The sequence below is a fragment of the Notolabrus celidotus genome, chromosome 1 (genome assembly GCF_009762535.1).
Source record: "Notolabrus celidotus isolate fNotCel1 chromosome 1, fNotCel1.pri, whole genome shotgun sequence".
Taxonomy (NCBI): domain Eukaryota; kingdom Metazoa; phylum Chordata; class Actinopteri; order Labriformes; family Labridae; genus Notolabrus; species Notolabrus celidotus.
In genome coordinates, this window is record NC_048272.1 from 22449895 (window position 1) to 22474507 (window position 24613).

General features: G+C 42.6%; 2 protein-coding genes and 1 long non-coding RNA gene across 7 annotated transcripts in view; 1 reads left to right on the plus strand and 2 right to left on the minus strand.

The window, feature by feature from the left end:
• tasora (transcription activation suppressor a) overlaps positions 1–9816 on the minus strand; it is a 31764-nt gene extending 21948 nt beyond the window's left edge. For 2 of the 4 annotated variants that reach the window (XM_034705359.1, XM_034705438.1), the window contains exons 1-10: positions 9218–9805; positions 6290–6432; positions 5811–5903; positions 4802–4874; positions 4571–4662; positions 2996–3127; positions 1269–1399; positions 1147–1178; positions 915–1020; positions 24–127 (exon numbers count right to left, since the gene is read on the minus strand). In XM_034705359.1, the coding sequence (XP_034561250.1) occupies positions 24–127; positions 915–1020; positions 1147–1178; positions 1269–1399; positions 2996–3127; positions 4571–4662; positions 4802–4874; positions 5811–5903; positions 6290–6432; positions 9218–9491 (1180 nt within the window). In that variant the 5' untranslated portion in view covers positions 9492–9805. Of the gene's footprint in view, positions 1–23; positions 128–914; positions 1021–1146; positions 1179–1268; positions 1400–2995; positions 3128–4570; positions 4663–4801; positions 4875–5810; positions 5904–6289; positions 6433–9217 lie in introns of all 4 variants that reach the window. The other 2 variants (XR_004634381.1, XM_034705258.1) reach the window with 2 other exon arrangements.
• On the plus strand, positions 8087–18357 carry LOC117828479. 2 transcript variants are annotated; one of them, XR_004634411.1, is made up of 4 exons: positions 8087–8228; positions 16382–16532; positions 16643–16814; positions 17104–18357. It is a non-coding gene; the product is annotated as an uncharacterized LOC117828479 (long non-coding RNA). The 2 variants fall into 2 exon arrangements; XR_004634418.1 differs by lacking the exon at positions 8087–8228 and adding an exon at positions 9233–9723.
• Positions 13520–24613, minus strand: part of arhgef3 (Rho guanine nucleotide exchange factor (GEF) 3) — a 37410-nt gene continuing 26316 nt past the window's right edge. The window contains 12 exon segments of the mRNA XM_034705566.1: positions 13520–14867; positions 14869–15143; positions 16318–16507; positions 16622–16792; positions 17229–17444; positions 17446–17488; positions 17988–18006; positions 18009–18062; positions 19357–19453; positions 19543–19605; positions 19725–19982; positions 20113–20220. Coding sequence (XP_034561457.1) covers positions 14478–14867; positions 14869–15143; positions 16318–16507; positions 16622–16792; positions 17229–17444; positions 17446–17488; positions 17988–18006; positions 18009–18062; positions 19357–19453; positions 19543–19605; positions 19725–19982; positions 20113–20220 — 1884 coding nt within the window. The 3' untranslated portion in view covers positions 13520–14477.

A 24613-nucleotide genomic window follows, 5' to 3' on the forward strand; every position in this document is an offset into this window, starting at 1 on the left:
TGTACACGCTGACTGGACCTCACCTTCTTGGCTGCTGTTGTAAAGGTTGAAGGAGAACAGGTCCGAGGGGAGGAGCTTGGTCACTTTGTCGAGACTCATCAAACAGCCGATTTCTAACTTCTCGGGTCTGAAGGAGACAGTCATTTTAGAAACTCAAGGATGAACAGAGAACTCAGGCACTATGAGTGCTGCCCGCCTAAAAACACATCCAGGACTCTGCCTGTTCGCCCTCACGCCATCTGGTGAAGGTTGTAGCATCATCAAAACCTGGACTGACAGACAGAGGAACAGCTTCTCCTCACAAGCTGTAGCTTACTTTCTCCATACACCTTCAAAAAGGCTGTGTTCAGGACTCTAAAACACCAACTTGTCGCTTCATGTTGTCCCAATTTTTGAGCTTTGAAAGTTTGGCATCAGCCAACATGAGATCAAATATTTATAAATTTGAGCGCAGCACTTGGTGACGATTTGAGAAGACGGAGAAGAAAGTTTGCATGCGCCAGCCATGTATGCAGCCTTTTCCAGTAGCTCTTTTTCATTCTTCTTCTTTTCGATTATTTTACCAACTTTTTTTGTGTATACCTAATTATTCTGCGCTTCTGTATATATTTAATTTTTTATTTATTTACCTATTTTATTTAATTTAATTTTATTCTATTTTATTTGATCTTTATTTGATCATTACTCTTTTTTTCTCTCATTTTATTCTATTTAAATTTGATCTTTATTCTATTTTATTTGATCCTTATTTTATTTTATTTTATTTTATTTATATCTTATTTTATTCCTTCTTCTATCAATATCTGACTTTCTTGCATACTGTTTATAAGAAATCTGTAATGCCTGAATTTCCTTCCCTGGGATAAATGAAATATGTCTGATTCTGATCCTGATTCTGAAAGTTTGGTACTCACAACTTGTGTGGAAGAAAGGGAGGAGAGAAGGAGCGCAGGGAGATCTGGTACAGGACCTGGTAGCCTTTAACTAAATCTCCGTTCCACACTGTGAATTGAGCGGGCTCTAAAAAAACAAACACACAAACAAATCAATAACAGAGGAAGAAGAAGAAGAAGACTTATTAAAGGTCTGATTGTAAGGTGTTAATAACTCTGATGTGATTGAGTGAAAACAAAAAACAAGGCTCACCTTTACTCCCCTCTGCTGATTGGCTGTTGGACCTGTCCATCAAACACAGCACACAAACAACAGGTCACATAATTAGAACATTTGATCTGATTCATGATCCAAACACTCAGAGTTCTTCCTACCTGAGGGGGGCCAGAGGTTTGCTGGGCAGTGCAGAATCCTTTCCTTTGAACTGGACAGAGAGGACGGCGTACGGACAAACCTGACGAGGTCTCGGCCGCAGCTCGTCAAAGGAATACTCGTAGAAGTAATGCTGGAAGAAATAAAAGAAACCAAGCTTTTAGAGCCGCTCTGCACTTCTTTAAATGTTTTTAGGCTTCAGACCACATAAAATTAAAACAACACATTCATATACTGTGGCCACGGTTACATGATACTTTTTAATTCAGAATTAATTATTCAGAATTAATTATTCAGAATTAATTATTCAGAATTAAATAATTCGGAATTCAAGTATTCTCCTTCGGGTTTACATGGAAATAGTTTTTCCGAATTGAGGTTTACATGGAAAACACATTTAATCGTCTTTATCTAATTCCGCTTAAGGTCTGGGGGTTGGGAAGGGTTCTGATTGGACAGGGGCGGGCGTGACGTATTTACGTCTACCGGAGAAAACAGACTCCAGTTCCTGCTCCTTTTATTTTCGGTTACAACATGGAAGAGCACACAATAGGTACAATTTTCGCTTTGATTTTGATTATAGTTTTGAATAAGCAGCTCGACACAAACATACTGCTTCACTGTCGTCAGCTGAGGAGGAGAAGAGAGATAGAGGACCAGAGAAGCGAGGTGGAAGACCATACTTTGGCGAATCAAAGCCGGTTAGTGCAACAGCTGCTCTACCTCAGCCTGAAATATGTGCCCGCCAGTGTGGAATATGTGCGTCATCGCGACAGGACAAGGAAACGAGCATGCGCAGAACGACTGGAATTAATTTAAAGCGGAATGAATGTATACATGATCAAGGAATTATTCAAGTCGGATTTAAAATCAGAATAAACCAGCCACTTACTTCGGATTTAGGTTTAATTCGGAATGGTCATTTTCACTAGGGATGTCAACAATAATTTGAGTATCGATTAATTGATTGTTAAGAACTTACTCGAACACATTCTTTTGTTTTGAGTGACAGGTCTCTATGAGCGCTTTTTTTCTGAGTCGCCAGACTGATTATGACCCAGTTGCACTCCCATCTGACACCTGACCACGTTCACATGCTTATTCTTCTCAATAAGAACAAGTAGACAGAAAACTGGACACTGTGAGTCTGAAATATGTTTCTGTTCAGTTATCTTGTTGAAGTCTGAGCCTTCACTTTTATGACTGTATGTCCGTGGAGATTACGAGTCTGCTCCTCATGTTGATATTCAGCGTGTTTAACATTTTGAACACCTCAATAAGATCTGTAGATATTCAATACTGTTAGTTAAATACATTGTGTCGTGAAGGAAAATCTGGTTCAGGCGAAAAAAACACATTTGGCATTATATTTGACATGGAAAACGTCCAAATTTTTTAATGATTAATTGATAATTGATTTTATTACATTTTGATTACAATTTTGATTATATACATTTCCAAAGATCAATCACGTAAGATACTTGTAATTTACACCCCTAGTTTGCACCTGTTACACCTGTGCAAGTGAGACAGAAGGCATCGTCTCATTCACAAAGCATGCCCAGGAGGCTGAAATGAACCACAAACTGTGCAGCAGGACAAATCAGCATCTGTGTGTCGATGTCGTTGGAGCACATTCAAATGAGCAGTTAAATAAGCCCTCTTCTGCACGTCACTGCAAAAAAGGTCTACAGTGTTGGTAAGCTTTAGTTCTCATGCGTGTGTTTACCTGCGTGAGTTCGAAGGCGCGGTAAGAGTTGCCCGAGGTGACCTTGCTGACGTTCTTGGAGATGTGGCTGTCGAAGCGAGGCGTTGGATCCAGCAGGTTCTTCATGTTCTCATATATGCTCTTAACTTTACCCTGAAAAAAAACAAACATATACACAACCTCACTTTAAAAAACATCACGAGTACCACCTTTGAATCTGAATAATGTCTCAGAAGCCACAAAATGATGACTCCTTGAAACTACAGTGAGCAAAGTGCAGATATTCAGATGGCTCTAAAGATTATCTTGACAGAGTTTCCTGTGGTGTGAGATGTGTGAATGACATTACTTCCCCCAAAAAATGCTGTGGTGGCAACGATTCGAAATCATAATGTTTAAATCCTTCTTCTGACCCACAAAGCTCTTAATGATCAGGCACCTTTGTATCTTAAAGAACTCTAAGCGCCCTATTACCCCTCTGGAACACTACGCTCCCAACATGCAGGCTTGCTCATCGTACCTAAAGTATCTAAAAGTAGTATGAGAGGTAGAACCTTCAGCTATCAGGCCCCTCTCCTTTGGAATCATCTACCAGTCAGGGTCCAGGAGGCAGACACCCTCTCTACTTTTAAGAGTAGGCTTCAAACTTATACTTATACAAAGCTTATAGTTAGAGCTGGATCAGGCTTGGACCAGCTCTTAGTTATGCTGCTATAGGCTTAGACTGCCAGGGGAACTGACACACTGACACACAGGGATCCTATCTCACCCTCTTCCCCCCAACACCCTGTAACAGTCAGAATATAATTGGGTTATACCTGGTAGCGCCACAAGGTGGCGCCACCTGGTATAACCCTCATCACTTTAACTCTCCCTGTCCCATTAAAGTTACTAACCATAGACCTTTCTGGAGTCCCTGAGCTCCCTTGTCTCGCAGGTTCCTCCTGCTGTGGATGTGCTGGACTCCAGCAGCAACAGCTTCTACTACTCGTCTCATCACTATCATCGCTCTCTATCTCTTATTCTCCTCTATCCCTCTTTCCAGACCAAACACGGTCTCAGCAGATGTGTGTCTAACATGAGCCTGGTCCTGCTGGAGGTTTCTGCCTTTTATAAGGAAGTTGTTCCTCGCTGCCGTAACTAGCTAAAAATTGCGAGGTGCGATGCCTGTCTTGGTGTTGGGTCTCTGTTCATAATTTGACAGAGTGGCCTAGACCTGCTCTGTTTGTAAAAGCGTCTTGAGATAACATTTGTTGTGATTTGGCGCTATATTAATAATGATTGATTGATTGATTGATTGACTGAACATGTTCCGAACTTATGCAGGTTTGTATTGGGGGAAAGCCCACAAGCTGCACTATGTTGACTGCCAAGTGGAACAGAGTGATAGTCAATCAGGAAGAAAGATGACTGATGAAGGAAGAAACAAAGCACAACAACCTTATCGTCCCGTAACAAAAGGTTTCCTTTCTGACTTCATATGTGGAGAAAGTACACAAAAGAAAAGACGGACTTCTCTTTAGAGCAGGAAGCGGAAAATGCCATCTCACTCGCCCTGCCTTTGACAGGTGAGCTGACAGGAAGCAGATGGCTCACCTTCATCACTTTGAAGATGATGATCTCCCCTGTGAATCCAGGAGTGAAAGGGGTACTCTGGAGCAGGTCTGAGTACTTGGACAGGTACACTCCTGGAGACACAAAAAATGATAAAGAAGAAGAAAATTCAAACTTCAACATTCATGATCCCTCTTATTTCAGCAACACAAACAATAAACAGATTTTAAATGGTCTCTTTGTGAGAGTATGTCTGTTTGTGTTTACTCCTACCTTTAGTCGGGTCTCCCAAAACCGTGACCCGGCTCTGACCCACCAACAGTCCCTTCTCACAGAGCATTGGAGTCTACAACACACAAGCATTCAGAGATATGAGGCATTAGATTATAACTCAGATTAAATATCAATCCACCTGTCAGTGAGTGGGATATGTTAGGCATTAAGTGAACATTTTGTCCTGAAGCTGACGTGTTGAAGCAGAAAAAATGGACGAGAGTGTTTGTTTAACATCCTTCTTCTGACCTACAAAGCTCTCAATGATCAGGCACCTTTGTATTTTAAAGAGCACACAGCGCCCTATTACCCCTCTAGAACACTACACTCCTAGCATGCAGGCTTACTGGTCGTACCTACAGTCTCTAAAAGAGGTATGGGAGGAAGAACCTTCAGTTATCAGGTAACTCTCCTTTGGAATCATCTACCAGTCAGGGTCCAGGAGGCAGACACCCTCTCTACTTTTAAGAGTAGGCTTCAAACTTTCCTTTTTGATACAGCTTATAGTTAGAGCTGGATCAGGCTTGGACCAGCTCTTAGTTATGCTGCTATAGGCTTAGACTGACACACTGGGATCCTGTCTTTCCCTCTCTCTCCTCTCTCTGCCTGTCTCTTACTTTAACTCTTCCTGTCCCATTAAAGTGACTAACCATAGACCTTTCTGGAGTCCCTGAGCTCCCTTGTCTCGTAGGTTCCTCTGGATCTCTGCCGCTGTGGACGTGCCAGACTCCAGCTGCTACAACTACTACGTTCTGCCTGTTAAAGGAAGTTTGTCCTTGCCACTGTAACTTGCTAAATGCTGCAAAGTGCTCTGCTCACAGTGGATTAAGATGAGATCAGACTGAGTGCTGTCTGTAAGATGGGACTGGATCTTATCCTGTCTTGATGTTGGGTATTTGTTAATAATAGAACATAGAGGACAATCTAGACCGGCTGTTCTGAAAGTGTGTTGGGATAACGTGTTGTGATTTGGTGCTATATGAATAAAAATTGATTGATTGAATCTCACCTTCGTATCATCAGCCAACAGGAAGCAGTAGCTCTCTTCCAGCTCCTTCTCCGTTCTCCCGTCTCCCTTCATCTCCTTCCTCTTCTCCACAAACTGAAATAAACACAATAAATGAACATTTTGAGTCTTTGAGGGAGCAGTTTAATTCATCCTGAAACAAACAGATAAAAACGAGAGGAGGAGGAGTGGAGGGCTTCAACAGATCGAGTTATCCTCTCATCTTGTTTTGTGGTAAACCTCTGAGCACTCGAAACATGGCACCATAGTACACATTACAGCATGGCACTTTGCTGAACGTCTTTCTCTGACTGAAACAAATCAAGCCAAATAACCAACACAGATTTAGATATTTTCTATCAATGAACTTCATTTTCATCCGCTCTTCTCTGCCTCCAGCTCCTCTGAAATAAATCCACTAACTCTGTGAAATGAAGACGACATGTTATGACAAAGCACAGATGTTTTTAACCCTCTTCCACCTCTTTCTCCAGCTCGCTCTGGACCAGCCGGGGTTTGCTGTAGGTGAAGCAGCTGGCAGAGGTGGTGTCGATGTAACTGGAGTTCAGGACGGTCATCATGTCCTCATACTCCCTGGACTCGATGGAGACGTGATGAAACAGTGCTGAAACAAAGACAGAGGAGCTTTGTAACATGGTACAACAACAACAATCTTTACACCAGTCTCAGAACCCCTGAAGATAAGCTACCTCAGGGAAAGACAGATAATGTTTCAGGCCTTGCAGTGTAGCCAGAGGTTAGAGATAATCATCTACCATTCAAGACCTTCCCCTATCTGTGGGATGCATCGTTTACAGTCCAATCAATAACCTGAGAGGTGATAGGGGGTGTTTTAATTCAGCTTTGGTATTGATCAGAACACACTAAGACAGGGGTTCACAAACTTTTCAGCCCAGGACCCCCAAAATATAGGAGCCAGAGATTTAATGTGGCTTCATTTAGCTGGTCTGTAGAAAAGTAGCCTACCTATATGAGCATGTGGCTGTGTTTCTGGTGCCGTTATGAATTAACCTACTGCTACTGATGCTTTTGATAATTACCTGTTCACTAACCCTAAACTAAGGAGTCGTCTGGGAAAAAGAAAGGCAGAAAACTCATTACACTTTCTATTTTCAAGGTTTTACTACAAGTTCAGCTGATATTTGTGTCTGTATTTTTTACTATAATGGGTAAAATGTTCTATTTTTAGATAACTTTAAAAAAATAATAATCTGGAAGACATCTCACGACCGCCCAAAGTGTGGGTCCCTGCTATAGGCTTTGGGATCCTGACTTTCCCTCTCTCTCCTCTCTCTGCTTGTCTCTTACTTTAACTCTCCCTGTCCCATTAAAGTTACTAACCATAGACCTTTCTGGAGTCCCTGAGCTCCCTTGTCTTGTAGGTCTCAGCAGATGTGTGTCTAACATGAGTCTGGTCCTGCTGGAGGTTTCTGCCTGTTAAAGGAAGTTTGTCCTTGCCACTGTAACTTGCAAAATGCTGCAAAGTGCTCTGCTCATGGTGGATTAAGATGAGATAGGACTGAGTCTTATCCTCTCTTGATGTTGGTCCTCTGTTCATAATTAAACATAGAGTACGGTCTAGACCTGCACAGTTTGTAAAAGCATCTTGAGATAACGTTTGTTGTGATTTGGCGCTATACAAATAAAGATTAATTTGTTTGATTGACTGTATGAGTTAGCTTCTACTCTACAACTGATAACTCTTTCCCTTGAGTACATCATATACTTTACTAAACAACTGCTCTAAAGCATCCAGGTGAGCCTCACCTTACAGGCAGACAGATGGTTCGACTATCTAGGGAGCCCACAAGAAAGCTGTGAGCGTGCCCCAATTATGACAGTAACTGTGAGCCCGTTATTGTGCCAAGATCCTCAGGGGACAGGAGCAGCTGCATCCCTCAGCGTGCAGAGGAGGGATTGGTTTGAGAATTGTAAACCTGAGATAGGTGCTGGAAGTGTGTGATCACAGCAGCTCGAGACAGGATTTACATGTACAGAGATCACACACCGTGCCATAGTAAAAGTAGCAAGGCAAATATCTCTGTCACGTGTTCAGGAAGTAGTAAAGCAGTGCCATATTGTTGCTTAATTAAAATACTGATGTTTGCCCCACATCTAGAGGAGACACATCTAATCAACATCATTTAACCTGAAGCTACTTTATGTCTAGTGAGCCTACAGAAACGGGACAATGTTGAAGTTACTTTCACATCAGACCATTAAAACCACACCTAACCTCAACCCAAACACACTAACTACTTCTGTGATTTAGTCAGAGGGAAAACATACACTGATTAAGGATGTTTTATTCCCTCTTCAGTGTCTAGAAAGCTAGTATTAAGTAAGTTCATAACTAAGGAAGGAATGAAGGAAGGAAGGACGGAAGGAAGCCTGTATTAAGTAAGTACGTATTTAGTCAGTAAGGAAATAAGGAGAGAAGGAAGGAAGGAAGAAAGGATGGTAGTATTATGTAAAAAGGTAAGTAAGTATGTAAGGAAAGAAGGAAGTAAAGCAGTGCCATGTCTCTAAATTAAAATACTGATATTTGGCCCACATCTAGGGGAGACACATCTAATCATAATCAACATAATTTAACCTGAAGCTACTTTATGTCTCGTGAGCCTACAGAAACGGGACAATGTTGAATTTATATTCACATCAGACCATTAAAACCACACCTAACCTCAACCCAAACACACCAACTACCTCTGTTACTTAATCAGAGGGAAACAAACACTGATTTGAGATGTTTTAGTCCCTCTTCAGTTTGTGTTTTGTCATTTTAAAAAGCCTCCCATCAACTTGCACATGTAGGACTGGGACGTAAACAAACGGGGAGGCGGTGACAGCTAGCTCCCAATACACTAAACTAACGACAATTTGAAGCTAAAATCACAATTTATACACAAATATAAATCAGTATACGTGTTATATTACATTATAACACATTCTAAGTCAGCTGCTGAGTAACACAGATGTATAAAAGAGACGTTTTCAACGGTTTGTTAACGTTAGCATGCTAACTGCTACCTAGCATCCTTGACAGACGTTAGTTCCTTGTTTGTTGATTTATTTCATCTAATTTCATTATTATGATTAAATGACAGCATGGTGTAATAACACACAATGTTAAAACTGGTGGAAATGTACAATACTGTGCGAAATAACACATAAAAACACGTTATAATGAACTTTAAGTGTTTAATGTGGAGTTTGTAGTCAAACTAAATTACCTTTCTGTTATCATGACATTAAATGGACGTTATAGGGAGAAATAACCTCTAATATCTGATTAAATAAGCTTTGTTCTCTGATTACATCAGATTATATTAAATGTATCTTTCCAGTGTTATTCTAATGATGAACATGAAGGATGGGCTCCAGCTCACCTGTCTTCTCCCTGGTTTTCCTCGGTATGTGGAACTTTAAGGGGTCTATGGGCATGTGTCTCTGGTGGATCTGTGGAGGCATCGGAGACGAGTACCTCCTCTCCATCCTCCCACCAGCAGCACTCAGTGAGTCCGGACATGGATGTGTTTCTCGGGCTGGGTAAACCTCCATTACCTCGCCATCTTGCGGGCTAACGTTAGCGCCCAGTTCGGCAGCAGCAGCAGAACCTCTCCTCGGACGAGCTGCCGCCCTCCGGGTCAGACTGTCGCCCATCGTCGACTCTGTTCCTACCCGTCACTCTGTCACTGTTCGTCGGGGAGAGCTCCGTGAAATCTACGCTGTTACCTCCGGATCCAGCAGCAGCGAAGGGAGTCAAATCTCACCACAACCCGCGCCATGCTTCCCGTGAGAACTCATCTTCTTCTTCATCCAGATTTAATAACGGCAGCTCATCTACTGAACGAAGCTTTACTGCCATCTCCTGAAAACTACATGGTCCTGCAGGGTCAGTTCACTAGGGAGGAAGAGAGGGCGGAGGGAAGGAAGAGAGGGAGTGAGTGGGGGAGGGAGGAAGGGAGGGAGAAGGAGGGAAGGGACTGAGTGAGTGAGTGAGTGAGTGAGGAAGGGAGGGAGGGAGGGGGGGTAGTGAGGAAGGAAGTGAGGAGTGAGTGAGTGAGTGAGTGAGTGAGTGAGTGAGTGAGTGAGTGAGTGAGTGAGTGAGTGAGTGAGTGAGTGAGTGAGTGAGTGAGTGAGTGGAGGAAGAAAGGAAGAAAGTTAGTATTAAGTAAGTAAGTGAATAAGTAAAGTAACTAAGGAAAGAAGGAAGGAAGGAAGGAAGGAATCTAGTATTAAGTAAGTAGCCTAAGTAAGTAAGTAAGTAAGTAAGTAAGTAAGTACAGTAACTAAGGAAAGAAGGAAGCAAGAAAGGAAGGAAGCTAGTATTAAGTAAGTAAGTGAGTAAAGTAACTAAGAAAAGAAGGAAAGAAGGAAGGAAGTGTTGGAGGACCTCTCTGAATGCCTGGTCCTCGCGTGTTCGTTTGATGAAGAAAATAGGAGGAGGTATTGAAGTTTCAAAAATCTGCTTTATTCTAAACACCAGTAGAAATTGCAAAGTGTACAGAGCTCTGGGTCTGACTATCGTGTCCCTGATCAACAACAGTGCTGTTCAGTTCGCGAAGTCTGAACCAACTACTTTTTCCCTGACCCAGTATTTATTAACACATAGGATGAATTTGAATTGTGCATGATTTGAGGGCGTTGTCTCCCCCTCATTGGCCCGAGGCGCGTCCACGTCATCCTCGTTCTGACTCCCATCATACTCCTCCAGGCCTGAGAAGTTGTCCTGAAACGTGAAAGTTAGCACACACATTCCTGTCTACCCTCAAGGATAACGTTCTCTCATCATTCACCAATGCACATCAGCTACGTGTGGTCTGCCACCTGCCCCCTTAAATTTCTGGGATACTGAACCTATGTCTGCTGATGCATGGAATTCTCCCAAGGCCCTGGTTCCTGTTTTTGGCTACATTACGTCTTACTTTAATATGTCGTTGTGACTACGACCTTCAGGTCCTTCTTGTTGTTATCGTTTTCCTATATCCAGACATGCAGTCATGGCGTTCTTTGTTCTCAGTACTTTTCCACTCTCTCAGATGTTCAGGGTGACCGAGGCCTCAATACTGTACAGGTCTCAGTTCTCCGTGGTGCCAAGCTGCATGGTTTCAGTATACGCTATATTTGTATCTAAACACTCGTGATGATTAGTATATTTGGCTATATGAGTAAAATTAATATGATATAATATGATTAAGTAAATGAATGTGATTGAGTAAATAGTGACAATTGTGAGTATATAAGAGTGAGGTGTGGAGTCCCATATCCACAGAAGGAAACTAGTTTTATGTTAGTAAGTAAGTAAGTCAATTAACTAAGGAAAGAAGGAAGGAAGCTAGTCTTATGTAAGTAATTAATCAGATAAAGTAACTAAGGAACGAAGGAAGGAAAGAAGCTAGTATTATTTAAGAAAGTAAATAAGTAAAGTAACTAAGGAAATAAGGAAGGAAGCTAGTATCATGTAAGTAAGTAAATAAGTAACTAAGGAATTAGGAAGGAAGGAAGCAAGCTAGTAGTATGTTAGTAAGTAAATTAACTAAGGAAAGAAGGAAGGAAGCTAGTAGTATGTTAGTAAGTAAATTAACTAAGGAAAGAAGGAAGGAAGGAAGGAAGCTAGTGCTATGTAAGTAAGTATTTGAGTAAAGTAACTAAGGAAAGAAGGAAGGAAGGAAGCTAGTATTATGTAAGTAAGTAAGTAAGTAAGCAAGTAAAGTAACTAAGGAAAGAAGGAAGGAAGCTAGTATTAAGTAAGTAAATAAGGAAAGAAGGAAAGAAGGAAGGAAGCTAGTATTAAGTAAGTAAGCTTCCTGAACGTGACCTTGAATGGGAAAAGCAGTAGAGATGAATTGAATTGAACTGAACTGCAACAACAACCAGCAAAGGCTCACTCCGTTCTTTTTAACAGTTTATTGATGCTTTGGTTTCATTACATCCACACATGAGGTGACAGACAGTATCTAAGTATAGTCTAAGAAAAGCTCTCCAGAGTCTTTGGTATGTGAAATAACCGGTTTGAAAACTAGTTACTATAATTAATTGCAATCATCAAATTCTTCATGAGAAACTTCAGCGTCACAGTGTGTTTCATGTTCAAGCACAACAGACATGTTTGGCTTTTTTCCTACATTCATATACATATAAACTTAATATACAATCTTTACATAAATACAATACACACACCACAGGCTCCTCCCACATCACTTTGCTGATTGTCATAAACACACAACCAGCATTTTTTCTCACTGCAGCTTCGTAGTCACACGTTCAGTATCAGAAACCTGCTCCGGCTTCACAGGAGACTGTAGAAAACTGTATGTTTATTATAAATGCTTTGAGTAGGCAACATTCTAAAAAAGGATGTCAGTCAATTTTTTGGCCCCATATGAACTCCAGTGATTCATGTAATTGCTACCTTTACAATGTAATGCTTTTTTTTTTTGACAGCAAGCATTTGGAGAAACTGAAAGACAGCTTCCAACATCTCACTGAGTTAACTTTGTGTTACCATGGCTGTGCTAAAAACTGCAAACTATTATACTATTAACACAAAATATGGCGTCACATTGAGTATGTAGTACAATCCAAATTCATAGAATGCAATTTTTTGCATATTATCTTAAAAATCCAAACCATTCAGTGTGTACGATTGGAAAATTAAGCTACAAAGACCAAAACAAACATGTTTATCTCTGCCATGAAGTTGGGTTTTTAACATGGACCAATGGGATTCCTTGGCTTTTGAGGCCAGGCTCAAGTGGACACTTGGGGAACTGCAGTTTGTCTTCCCTTTCTGCCTTGGCTTCATGTTTCACTACCAGAGGTTGTCATTTGTTTGAAACAGAAATATATAGAAAAAATGACCAGCTGACTTGTCAAATTGTCATTTCATACAACTAAATGCTGAACTAGACATTAAACAACCAATTACAACTCCAAACGAGTCCATGATTCGGAAAATTAACATCACGCTATAAAGGAAAGTATGTAAAACTAGTGTTTGAGACCCTTCATAATGTATTAAAATGTTAACTGAGGTACTGAATCAGGTGAAAATGACAATCGGACTACTTTTGTATGGAGTTGAGTTGCCCCTGCTGGCCAGCAGAAATAATGCAGGTTTTAAGGCACTTCAGCTTTGGTGCCACTTTTTGGACCCAGGGGCTTTATCACTTTTAAGGATAACAGTAAGTTGCTGTCACTAACCTTTATATACTCTTTTGCTATAAGAAGTTGTTTTTACGTGTTGAGCCTGTTGGAAGCAGGGTGCATCTCCGCTCGGCTGGAAGTGAAGCTTCCACCAAAGGTCTGCCCCCCTGATGGCTGGCTGCAGTATAGGTCAAAACGCTCCGTCTCCCCCATTCATTTGAATGGGGCTGCAGTTCAAACTTTAAAAAATAAATACATGTGGTACGAATGTTTATCACATCTGTATGCTGAGGTGATATGTAGTTATTATTTGACTGTTTTGTGTTCAAGGCCTCTTTTTTCTGAAAAGTTTCTTTTTCGTTAGTTATTAGAGGTTAAAAACGGGGTTTTACTTCTGGGTTTGCTTTGACTGACAGCTGCCGTTAGAGGGAAACTCCATAGGATCTTGGACGCTATGCTGTAGGGCGGAGCTCGTTACCGTGCCGACACAGAAATTACCGTGGCAACCACAGAAATTCTGTGGCTCGCAGGACTCTGGCTGCACAATGGCGGCGCCCTGAAGCAGGATTTTTTGGCTTCAGGACGTACAACGGGAACAGGCGGAGCAACGCTGTCCATTTTAATTTACAGTCTATGGTTGGAAGCTGCTGTTTTGTCAAAATGATCATTCAGAGGGAAGCATGTAAATCAGAATTGATGTTCTTGTTTTGTACGCATATGAATACCTTATAACGTCTTTGAAAACAGCATCAAATTCTATTAATAAAGCATGTTCTAGAATGCTTGCTTTGAAGCATTCTAGAACAGCAGTAACAGTGTTCCGGGAACCACGAAGAGCATAAAAGATGGACGACAAGTCAGCTCCACATAAATGGAACCAAAGCGTTTGGAGCTCCCCCTACTGGCTGGTTGCAGTGTGGACCAAAAACCCTGCCTCTCCATGTTAACAGATGGGACATGGGTTCAACTTTTAAATCAAACTACACGTGAAATAAATGTTTCTCAATCATGGTTTTGTCACTACAGTTAGTTCTTATCATACTGACTTACGCCTATGCTTATTTTGCGAAACAGTTTGGTTTTAATATTTTCATTTAATTCTTAAAGAGGGGATGTGGCATTATGATTGACAGCTTTGTCAACACGAGTCATTGAACTTTCTAGAACCATGAGTGTTGGGCCTGAGGGATCTTTGCAGTTCAATCTTATGTTAAATGTGTGTCCTGGTTAGCTTCAATTCACAGACTGTGGCCTGAAAAATTATGTCACAAGTGCCACTCCAATGTATTTGGCTTTGCTTTTGTCCAAAGGAAGGAGGTGGACACATGTTGTCCATCTTTATCTTTATGCACAAACATCAGTTAGTTTTCTTCTACACTTTTTCCTGATCACTGATATCCTTTAACTCTACCCGTCGATGACATCATCATCTAGTCTTTGATTCGATTGGCTGCAGTGGCGGTCCCTCAGTGTGTCATTATTGTTTGATTGGTGCAAACATCAGCACCTGAAGCTCAGCTCCTCCTCGCTCTGCAGGGAGTCAACCTCGCCCGTTTCCATGCCAAACTCCTCCTCCTCCTCCTCCTCCTCAGCACGCTTCTGCTCCTCTTGGAGGGGGAGGGCGGGGACGGGGAGAGAGAAGGGATTATCACTGCCACCGCAGCTAAGAACCTCTCCTTCCTCCACTGTTCTTCCTTCATCCACCTTCAGGTTTTCCCCAGCTTCTTGCTCTGCAGCTGTCTCTCCTTTGACTACCTGCACTGTCTCCATCTCTACACCCAACTCTGCCTCCTCTGTCTCTGTGTCTGGACTCAAACTCACCTCCATCCCTTCACCCAAACTCAGATCTTTCTCTCCGCTCACACCATCCTCTCCTTGTAAACCCAGCCCCTGACTCCACCTCCCCCCAGTTTCCCTTCTGACGCTCTAGCTCTGAACCTCTGCAGAGTCTCAGCTCCGTCTCCCCCAGCGGCCCTATCTGTCCGCCCGGCCCTGCCTCCACACACTGTTCGGTCTGTGTCGGCTGCTCTCCCGTCAGCGCTGCAGCTTCTTTGGCTTGTCTGATGCAGTTGATCCATTGTTGTTTGTTGAAGGCGTCGCTGGCCTGGAAGCAATGACTCTGCAGCTGACCGCCTGATCGGAACGAAACCCGGAAAAAGTTCTTAGCTGTGAGGAGGAGAAGGAGAGGAAGGGAGGTTAGATAAATCTGTCCTGTATGTGCTGTAATCACAGACAGTATAAATAATGGACGTCACCCATCTGTTTCTGAATCCCTGTTTGGAAGCCAATCGTTGGCGGGTGCCATATTGGAAATGATGAACTCAACCTAACTTCTGTCGAGCTAGTGTGAGGTAAAGAGGTGGGCCTTTAGCCTTTTCACTAATAGCTACAGTGTGCCCGCCTGTCAATCAAGTCAGCCACGCCCTTATTTGACAAAACTTGTAAGTTTAATATCTTAAATACAGAGTTCTAACAAAAATTCAGCCCCGTACAGTGTGTGCTGATAGAGAAATTAGCTACTCAGACCTAAACTGTTTTTGAACCAGGCGTAAACATGTTATTTCTGCTGTATAGAATTTCTTCTTTGAATGGGTGTGTATGTGGTTTCCGGTGTTCTGCAGCCAGCCTCTAGTGGACGCCCGAGGAACTCCAGTTTTTAACACTTCTGCATGGGTTTCATATTTTAACAAGGGACTTCCACCAGATCCGTGTCAGATGCATCTCGATCCACTGCGGTCCAGCTCCGTGCTCTCTCAGCTGTCAACGCCCACCGGTTGCGTTTTCATAAAGCAGCACGGAGCAGGATCGCCAGACAGCTGGAGTCATGTGACCAAGGTTTCCCCTGTGGGTAATCACAGAATCAAGGATTCTCCTCTCCTCCTCCTCGTCCATGTTGTCTTTCTCGTCCTCTGAAAACCTCTGACCTGTGACTCCAGGCCTGGCTCCGCTCATCATGACGGTTTGTTGTTGTAGTTAAGTGAAATACGATCTGGTGATAACACAGAGTGTTTTATTCTGAAATTAACCGGATGTTTTCATTTTGTTTTGGTGCCTGACTTCCTGTCCTGCTCCATCTGCTCTATTGAGATTGATGTGTCGTGCTCCGGCATCTGGCAAAAATAGAAGTCTTGCGTTTCCGATCCGTTGCATTCCGACCTGCTGGATCAGCGACGCAGCCAGAATGCAATGGAGTGGATCTAGTGGAAGTCAACACACTGACTAGAATATAAACCTATCAGATCAGGTGCTGTGATGGATTAAGGATGGACTGGAGACGGATCTGGTGGAATTTGGCCGTAAGACCAGTGTTGCCGCTTGGCTGTAATCGACTTCAGCTTACTCCGCTCATTGTTGCTGAACGCTCCTCTGATGGACCCGCCCACTCTCATCTCTCCATCTGATAGGTCCTCCAGGTCCAGCTGCCGGATGGGGATCGGCTTGTCGGCAGAGCTGTAGCTGACGGGATGATCGTTCAGAGAGAGCGACCTGGTAATGACCAAGACGTCCTGAAACAGAAACACGTGGAGCTTCTGGAAAGAGAACGAGAGAGAGAAGGTGTTTAGTATTTTCCTTGCATACTTTTTCTATTTGTTTCATACAAACGTCAGCTGAAGTATCTTTTATGAAGTTGTAAAAATACTGACGAGTCCTCTGTTGTTCTTCAGCTCTCCGCGGCAGCTGAGCGTCCTGGATCGGTCGATGAGTTCGTCCCTGTGAGCATACTTGAGTACAACAACCTGTTCCTTGTAGTACTGACACTCTGACTCCCCCGTCCGCCTGTTGATGTCCGCCACCACGCTCTGAACCACCAGCATCTGGAGAGAAAAGGAGCACAATGTGAGCTCCATCAACCCCACCACGGTCTCAGCAGATGTGTGTCTAACATGAGTCTGGTCCTGCTGGAGGGTTTCTGCCTGTTAAAGAATGTTTGTCCTTGCCACTGTAACTTCTGAAATGCTCTGCTAATGGTGGATTAAGATGAGATTAGACTGAGTCCGGTCTGTAAGATGATACTGGATCTTATCTGTCCTGATGTTGGATCTTTGTTAATAATTTTATTGATTTTCTAGCACCAGTGGTATCCAAACTTTGCATTGTAGCGGTCTAATCCTGTACCCTCTTCCAGGTTTAAACATCTGACCTAGAGAGTGACCCTACTCCTTTTTATAACCTGGCTGTAGAAGCACAGTGACACCCACAGTATGCACAAAAACTACAATCAGGTGGAGACATGTCTTCTGGTTTCCTCACCGCTTCGTCCAGGAGCTGTCGGTCCGGGTGGTCGTTGGGTGTGTGCTTCAGTATCTCCCTGAGCAGCAGTGGGTACTTCACCAGTCGGCTGCGAGGGATGTCCAGAAAGTTCCACAGGTCCAGCTTCCTGCTGAAAGGGGACGGAGACAAGCGCTGCAAGACGTCTGGACCCGGCGGTCCTGCTTTTTTCTGGTCCAACAGGGCCTTGGCCTTCCCACTGGTTACTGCAGTACGGAGTGTAGGAGGAGATGGCAGGGCAGCTGGAGCGACACCCAACACAGACGTGGTTAGAATCAGGAGAAGGAGATATATTTTCCTGATTTATTTCTTATATTTTTCAGAGTCTTTTTAAAGTTCATCCTTAAATGTTTTTAATGCACAAGGTTGTGATAGACTTGATTCATTCACTGCCAAGCAGCAGGGAAACTAAAAAAGTGTTCACCTGAGACTAAATTACATCTGAGATCTGCAAACTATGGTTTACTCCAGCATGTAAAAGCTCTTTTTTGAGTTTTCAGTCAGTTATGAAACAGACTGAATCAGACTGAGGCTTCAGTTTGGTCCACAAAAGCAAACAAGACCATCAGGCTAACTCGATAAAGTCATTTTTAAAGCCTTAAACAGCAGACTGGAATAGACTTTATTTACATCTTTAACAGACAAGTGATACCTTTAACTGCAGAAAGACAGGGACCAGATTAAACTTCTGAAAGAGACTTCCTCACAGGAGGTTAAAGTTTTGGAAAAACATGTTCTCACCAGTCGGTCAGGATGTGTCACAGTGTTCTGTGGAGCCGTCAGGTTTTCTGGCGTCTTGAAGGCGACTCAGGAGGTCTGAGGGAGGGAGAGGAGAAATATAGAGACCATTGAAAGAAGATTCAAAGCTGGATAAGATCCTTTGAAATGACCTATGTGACAGGAAAGTTTGTTAGCAACTCTCTGTCTTGTGTTTTCTGGGAATCTGCATTATTCCCTGTGCAGAATCTGCCTTCTCCATCTGAGAGAGTCACTCTGAAACAGTTTTAAGGTCAGTGAGTCTGGAGCTCATACTAAAAGTTATACACTCTCACCCTCTGGTGGCAGTTAGAGGAACATGTCTGATTGATTCACAGGTTACTTTACTCATGATTTAGGACTATGAATAAATAAACTTTTTTTAAAAATTTGTTTTACAATTGAAGCTTTAATAACCATCCTTTCATTTCAGAGTTTCATCATTTAAGGCGCTGAGGAGCGCGAGTGAACACTGCTGTAAGTTTATAATATGCAACTTTGAATTACAGGACATTGAGGGTATCTTATAGTTAGGGCCTGGATCAGGCTTGGACCAGCTCTTAGTTATGCTGCCTATAGGCTAAGACTGGCACACTGGGATCCTGTCTTTCCTTCTCACTTACTTTAACGCTCCCTGTCCATTAAAGTTTACTAACCATAGACCTTTCTGGAGTCCCTGAGCTCCCTTGTCTCGTAGGTTCCTCTGGATCTCTGCTGCTGTGGACGTGCCAGACTCCAGCTGCTACAACTACTACGATCCATCTCACCCCTATCATCTCTCTCTCTCTCATCTCCCTCTATCCCTCTGTCCAACTCGGCCTCAGCAGATGTGTGTCTAACATGAGTTTGGTCCTGCTTGGAGGTTTCTGCCTAAGTGCTCCGCTCATGGTGGATCAAGATGAGATCAGACTGAGTCCTGTCTGTAAGATGGGACTGGATCTTATCCTGTCTTGATGTTGGGTCTTTGTTAATAATAAAACATAGAGAACGGTCTAGGACCTCCTCTGTTTGGAAAGAGTCTGAGGAGAACATTTGTTGGGATTTGGCGGCTTGCATAATGAAAGAATTAATTTCTACAACAACTCAAACTGTCTCCTTAAACTTCACACTTACTGTCTCAAGATTATTACATAACTGCATTTATCTACTACTCTGAGACAGAGGATTAAAAGGTGCATTAAATCTCTGTGACTGATGCAGCATTCACATTAATCTGGTTGTTTAATTCCAACTTGTGCTGGGGTAAAAGTGCCATAAAAAGGTCAGACCAGCGCGTCAAACAGCCGTCAGATTAATGTCATTCACACACGTCTGACAGGGATTATCTGGCATTACTCTGCAGAGGCTGCTTTACCTTCATGCAGCGGTATCAGAGAGTCCAGAGTGCCAAAGATCTGGTTCAGTTCCTGCTCTGTCATGATTGACAGCTTCAGCATTGGGTCATGGTAAGCTGAGGTGAGACACACACACAAACACACACACATGAGAACACACAGGATTACATGAAGGAGGAAATAAGAAAATGAAGGTTTTTGTATACCTTCTTCGCCAATTTAAGATCCTCCACCAGGTCTTGCTCACCCTGAGCTAGCTCAAATATGGCCTGCAGGGAAAGAGAGAGAGAAAGAATAAATATTGTAGTTTTTAGAGATGATAGAAATGTAAGTGCACACAGTATTCTTTTTAGCTGATGCTCCCCTCCAGCAGCCTCCCGTATCTCACCTCCTGTCGTTTGATCTCCTTCGAGCTCAGAGGTTGCGTCGCTCCCAGATGGACGTCGAATGTCTCGCTCCAGAGCTTGCTGTCCCGGCGTTTGGAGGATGGAGCCGTCACTGTGGAAACCCGTGTTGCAGTCATGGAGGAGCAGGAGCTGGAGACCGTGACTGGGAAAGTGCGCGTCTTTAATACAGACGAGGAGGAGGGAGGAGGATTAGCCGGGGTTCTCTCCGTCTGGGTCTCATTACGAAAACTAATGGAGCGCTGCAGAGATGATGAAGCAAGGTTTAAAAACGAAAATTAAAATGTTAAATGTTTCCTTTTATTTACTATCTTAAAAGGAAACAAAGTATTATTCTAATATGAAACCTAAGACAACTGATTGGTGGCTCACCTGCAGTGTCTGACCAATCCTCTTCAGTGGTACAGTCTTCACGGGCGGCAGCAGGTTGGCGAGAGACGTCACCCTTGATACAAGCTTACTGCGCTTTGTGCTCGGCTCCTAAAGAGAGAGGGACAAACTCGGGTCAGATCATCACAGAAAAACAAAACAAGGCTTTGTTTGACACAATGACATGTGAAGTCCAGACACACTAAGCACAAGCTGAATGACTAACTCAAGGTTACAGAGTGAGGGATGCTCTATTGTGTCATTCCAAACATTCTAGAAATCCAGGATTCCTTCATAGGAAATCTATGTTTACAAAACAATCCGCAGCCTGAACGCAGATCTCATAAGAGTCTGTAAAGCTACAATGAAGTTCAGTTCACATTTTGACATCTTCAATAACCAAATGCCATTCTGCCTAACGTCGTTGATTTTCCACAGAGCAATAAAACAACATGTTTACAGAGGATGGTCATGATTTTAAAAACAATGTTAAAATAAACCTTCAGAGGCTTCACCAGATGCAAAATCTGGTCTACATACAGCGGCATAAGGAGTTTGGATTCAATACGTGACGTTCATTAAGCTTGAAATGCTGCAGGACATAATGTATGTGTGCCGGAGTGTTTGGAGCAGATTCACAATTTCAGTGTCACAAAATACACCAAGACTCAGAGAGAAGAGAAATGTAATACAGACTTTAATGTCCCAAATCCATGCTACATCTTAATTTAGTCGGTTTTGAAGAGAACTGGTCGAAGAAGCTCTAAAAAAATACACAAACAGTCACAAACGAGACTAAAGCCTGGTTTATTCTTCTGTGTCGAAAGAAACAAAGGAAAAGCAGAAATCCTCTCACTTTAGAATCAGCGACCAATGATTAAGTTAATTGGCCAGATTATTACAATAAGTGTTGATGAATTTTCCAGTCTGAACAAAGCCTCGTCTGAGCTGTCTGAGTGTAGGACTGTTGTAGGAGTTTGCGGGAAAGTCCACTTTGTTTTGTCAAATGAAAACAATAGTGTGACTCAAAGTCTCTCCCTGTCTGCCAGACTGTTTTTACCTACACTCACACACACTCACACACACTCACACACACGCACACGCACACACACACCCACACACACACACACACTCAATGATGTTGTGAGGGTCTGTCTCCATGTGTGAACCAAGCACCAGGCAGTTTGTCCCTGGATACTGACTTTCAGTAAATCACTACGTGTGTGTGTGTGTGTGTGTGTGTGTGTGTGTGTGTGTGGTGTGGTATGTGTGTGCGCCTGTGCGCTTGTGCGTGTGCGTGTATCAACCCTGAAGTCAGTTGACCTCCCGGAACACAGGAACCATCAAACTTTTTTTTCCATCAGCGCTCACAGTCAGGAATCAGTCGACCAAAAATAAATCGGCCTCTGGCAGACGGTTATTGTTTTCAGTCCTCGATCACTCGGGAGTCCCAGAGAGACTTCGCATTTAAGCTTCAAGTTCAAGCCCAAAATCTGACCACAGATTCAGAAAACAGTGACTTCTTAGGCCTTCAAAGATGCTGTTTGAGGTCCGAAGATTTTTAAAGACTTTAACATTTTACCCTATTAAAAAAAGTGTATTTAACCAACTGTTATCTCGTTACGCAGACGACCCTGTTCTATTTATCAGAGATGTATCTGCTGTTTCTGAACGATTTTCGAGGTCAGTAATGAAACAAATAGTCTCTTTATTAATTCAGCATAGTAAAAGTTTCCATTGGACACCGTGTAATGGAATTCTGTGTGTGATAGTGCTTTATTTGATTGAATCCGGTAGATCAATCCAGTGCAGTTGGTCAACACTACATTGGGTTATCTAATTAGAGCAGGCTTACGGACTGACAAACTCTCCTGACACGAGTTTGAATTTAAAAAAAAATACCCAGGGTGAGCTGCCCCAGAAAAGAACAGTTGTCACAACCCAACAGGTCTTTTTTAAGTCACACCATTGAAACTGTTAGCAGTAGAGGCATGTTGATATGTAGCTTTACGGTGGGATTTCACTCGTTACAAAGCTGAAAGGAAAAGTGGGAAAAAGGGCAAGGGGTTCAAAGTGTGCTTTAATATAAGGCTTTTAACTTTGGTGCTGAATGCAGTAAACTTTAGCTTCACAGACTCCGATAAAGTCTGCAAGATAATTTACAGTGATTGATGAGGAGAGACACAACAAGGTAAGCTATCTGCAGCCATTTCTCTGTGTTGGCACGCATAGTTCTTTCCTAAGCAAGGTGTCAAAGTTCTTCTCAAGGAATTTAAAATTTGGTCCAGGCCAGAAATGTTGAAGTATCCAACATCACCTTGGTCCTACCATTTGGCAATACAAAGAGAAGTGCAAAGGGCAAATCCTGGGGCTCCAGATCAGATCAGATGGTCTTCATGGTTTTTCCTTTGGTGGGAACAATCAGCAGCTCTTCACCTGGCCTCTAAGGCTGAACCCAGACACAATGCAGAGGAGCTCCACAATCTCTTACCTTTCATGACTTTCCTAAACTGAGAACTACAAGGAAAGGCTGGAAATAGGATGATTGAGTGGTAATGAATCAGGCATGAGATCTCCCAACAGGAGAGTCAAGATGAAGACCCTTTACCCCCTTCAAGATGCACCACATTAACCTTCAAAGACCTAGACAGCCAGCGGCTACTTGTTCTTAAATGTTTTGATAACTTTTGAAACGCTAACCCTGTCAACAAGCTTTAAAAACTCAGTTACAGTGGGCATTCTCAGTGTTCCATTGATACCACACTTGTGTCATTCAGCATAAAATTCATTCAAAAAAAATTCTGGAGAGTCTGGCGCCCCAAAGATGGTCTAGGTCTTTCATTAAGAAGGTTCACGTCTGCACTCCAAGCTATAGCTCTAGGAAGGATCCAGGCTATGAGCAACTTATGGCTATTGACAAAAAAGCAGTTTGGTGCCACTCCCCCATCAAAAAACACGAAATCTAGGTCCTGCCCTGATTTCAGACCCGGGACAGGCACTGGGCTACAAAGCTTCAAGCAGCTTAGCCTTGACCCAATATGCTTGGCCTTGGACCCTTTGGATTTTGCCTGCAACTCTCTGGGGGGAAAAGTCTTGGTTATAATACTTATTATACGACAAATTGAGCATAAGACTGACGTTGAACATTTTGATAAAAATTAGTGACACGGCATGAATCTGGGATCTGATTACGATCTAGATCACTTTCTAATCCATGATACTCTCAATAGACTTATTAACTTCTGTATCAATAATGTTATGCATTGACAGATAAAAACAAGACAACAGCTTCAGTCTGCAAAATACCAGTCTCTGGATTTGTTAAGTGCAAATATGTGATGATCTTTCCATTCCTCTGTGACTTTAAACCTAGTATCTTTGTATTTTGGATAAAAAAGCAGAATTCATAACATATTTCATTACTCTGACGTTTGTAGGTCTTGTAAAAAATAGAGAGGTAACCTCACAATCAAAGCTGCCATTACTTCTTTGATTTTGAGGTCATCTCATGGTTTGGGGGAAATGTTATTGAGTGCAGATCAATCAATGCCACCTATCTGTCTGTCTATCTCAAACATATCTGTCCCCTCAACACAGATTCATTTGGCAAAGGAAGCAGTGGTTCAACTTTTCCATGCTGACGGTAGAAATCTATCAATATGAATACCTTACAACACCCTTTACAACTGAAACATCTCATCCATGCTCAAAACCATCTCAGAGGCTTCCCAATGTCCTTACATAATTATCTGATTGGCCAGAGAGATAGCTGTCAATAACACACTTTCAATTTAAACTTGACCATTAAAGATATTTACCCGCTCTTACCTCTACCTGTTTCCTCACGGTGTTGCTCACTCGGAGAGAGCACCCAGACTGAAACTGGTGAACCATTAGGCAGCAGGGGCTCTTCCCTACGACCATACTGCTCAATCAAAAGTGCAGAACAGGATCTTGTCTTTTTCAAGTACCAAAAAAGTGCCTCCAAGTAGAGTTAAGTGCAGGTAGATTATCTAGGTGAGGATGTTCGAAAGAGTTTTGGTAAGGTGTCTAAATACTAGCACTTGTGAAGCAGCTTCAGACAAAAGTTTGAAAGCTTTTAGCATCCAAAAACTTCTTTACAGAGAGAGAGAGAGAGCCTTGTGAAAACTGGTACAAGCAAAAATCCCGTCTTGTTCTGGATGTGCATCCAGTAAGAGTTGAGTACCTGACTTAACTCCAAAAAGTTTGCTCTAGCTCTGTCCTGGAAGCAGATTATATCAGATCCAGCTCATGCAGAGGTTTCAGATCTGGCAGTGATTTTAGCAGAGCTTCCAGGCAACACAGATCAGCTGTGTCTTCAGGTTGAGTCCTCCGCCACCAAAATAAAACAGTCCGATAAAGTTTGGTCCCCCCCAGAGTTCAAACAGCTCTGAACCTCCTGCGCTTTGTTTCTGTTCAACTTCTTTGAAAAGCTTTTAAAGCTGGCTCTCAGTGGTGGCTGTTTGCTCTGCCCCCTTTGGAC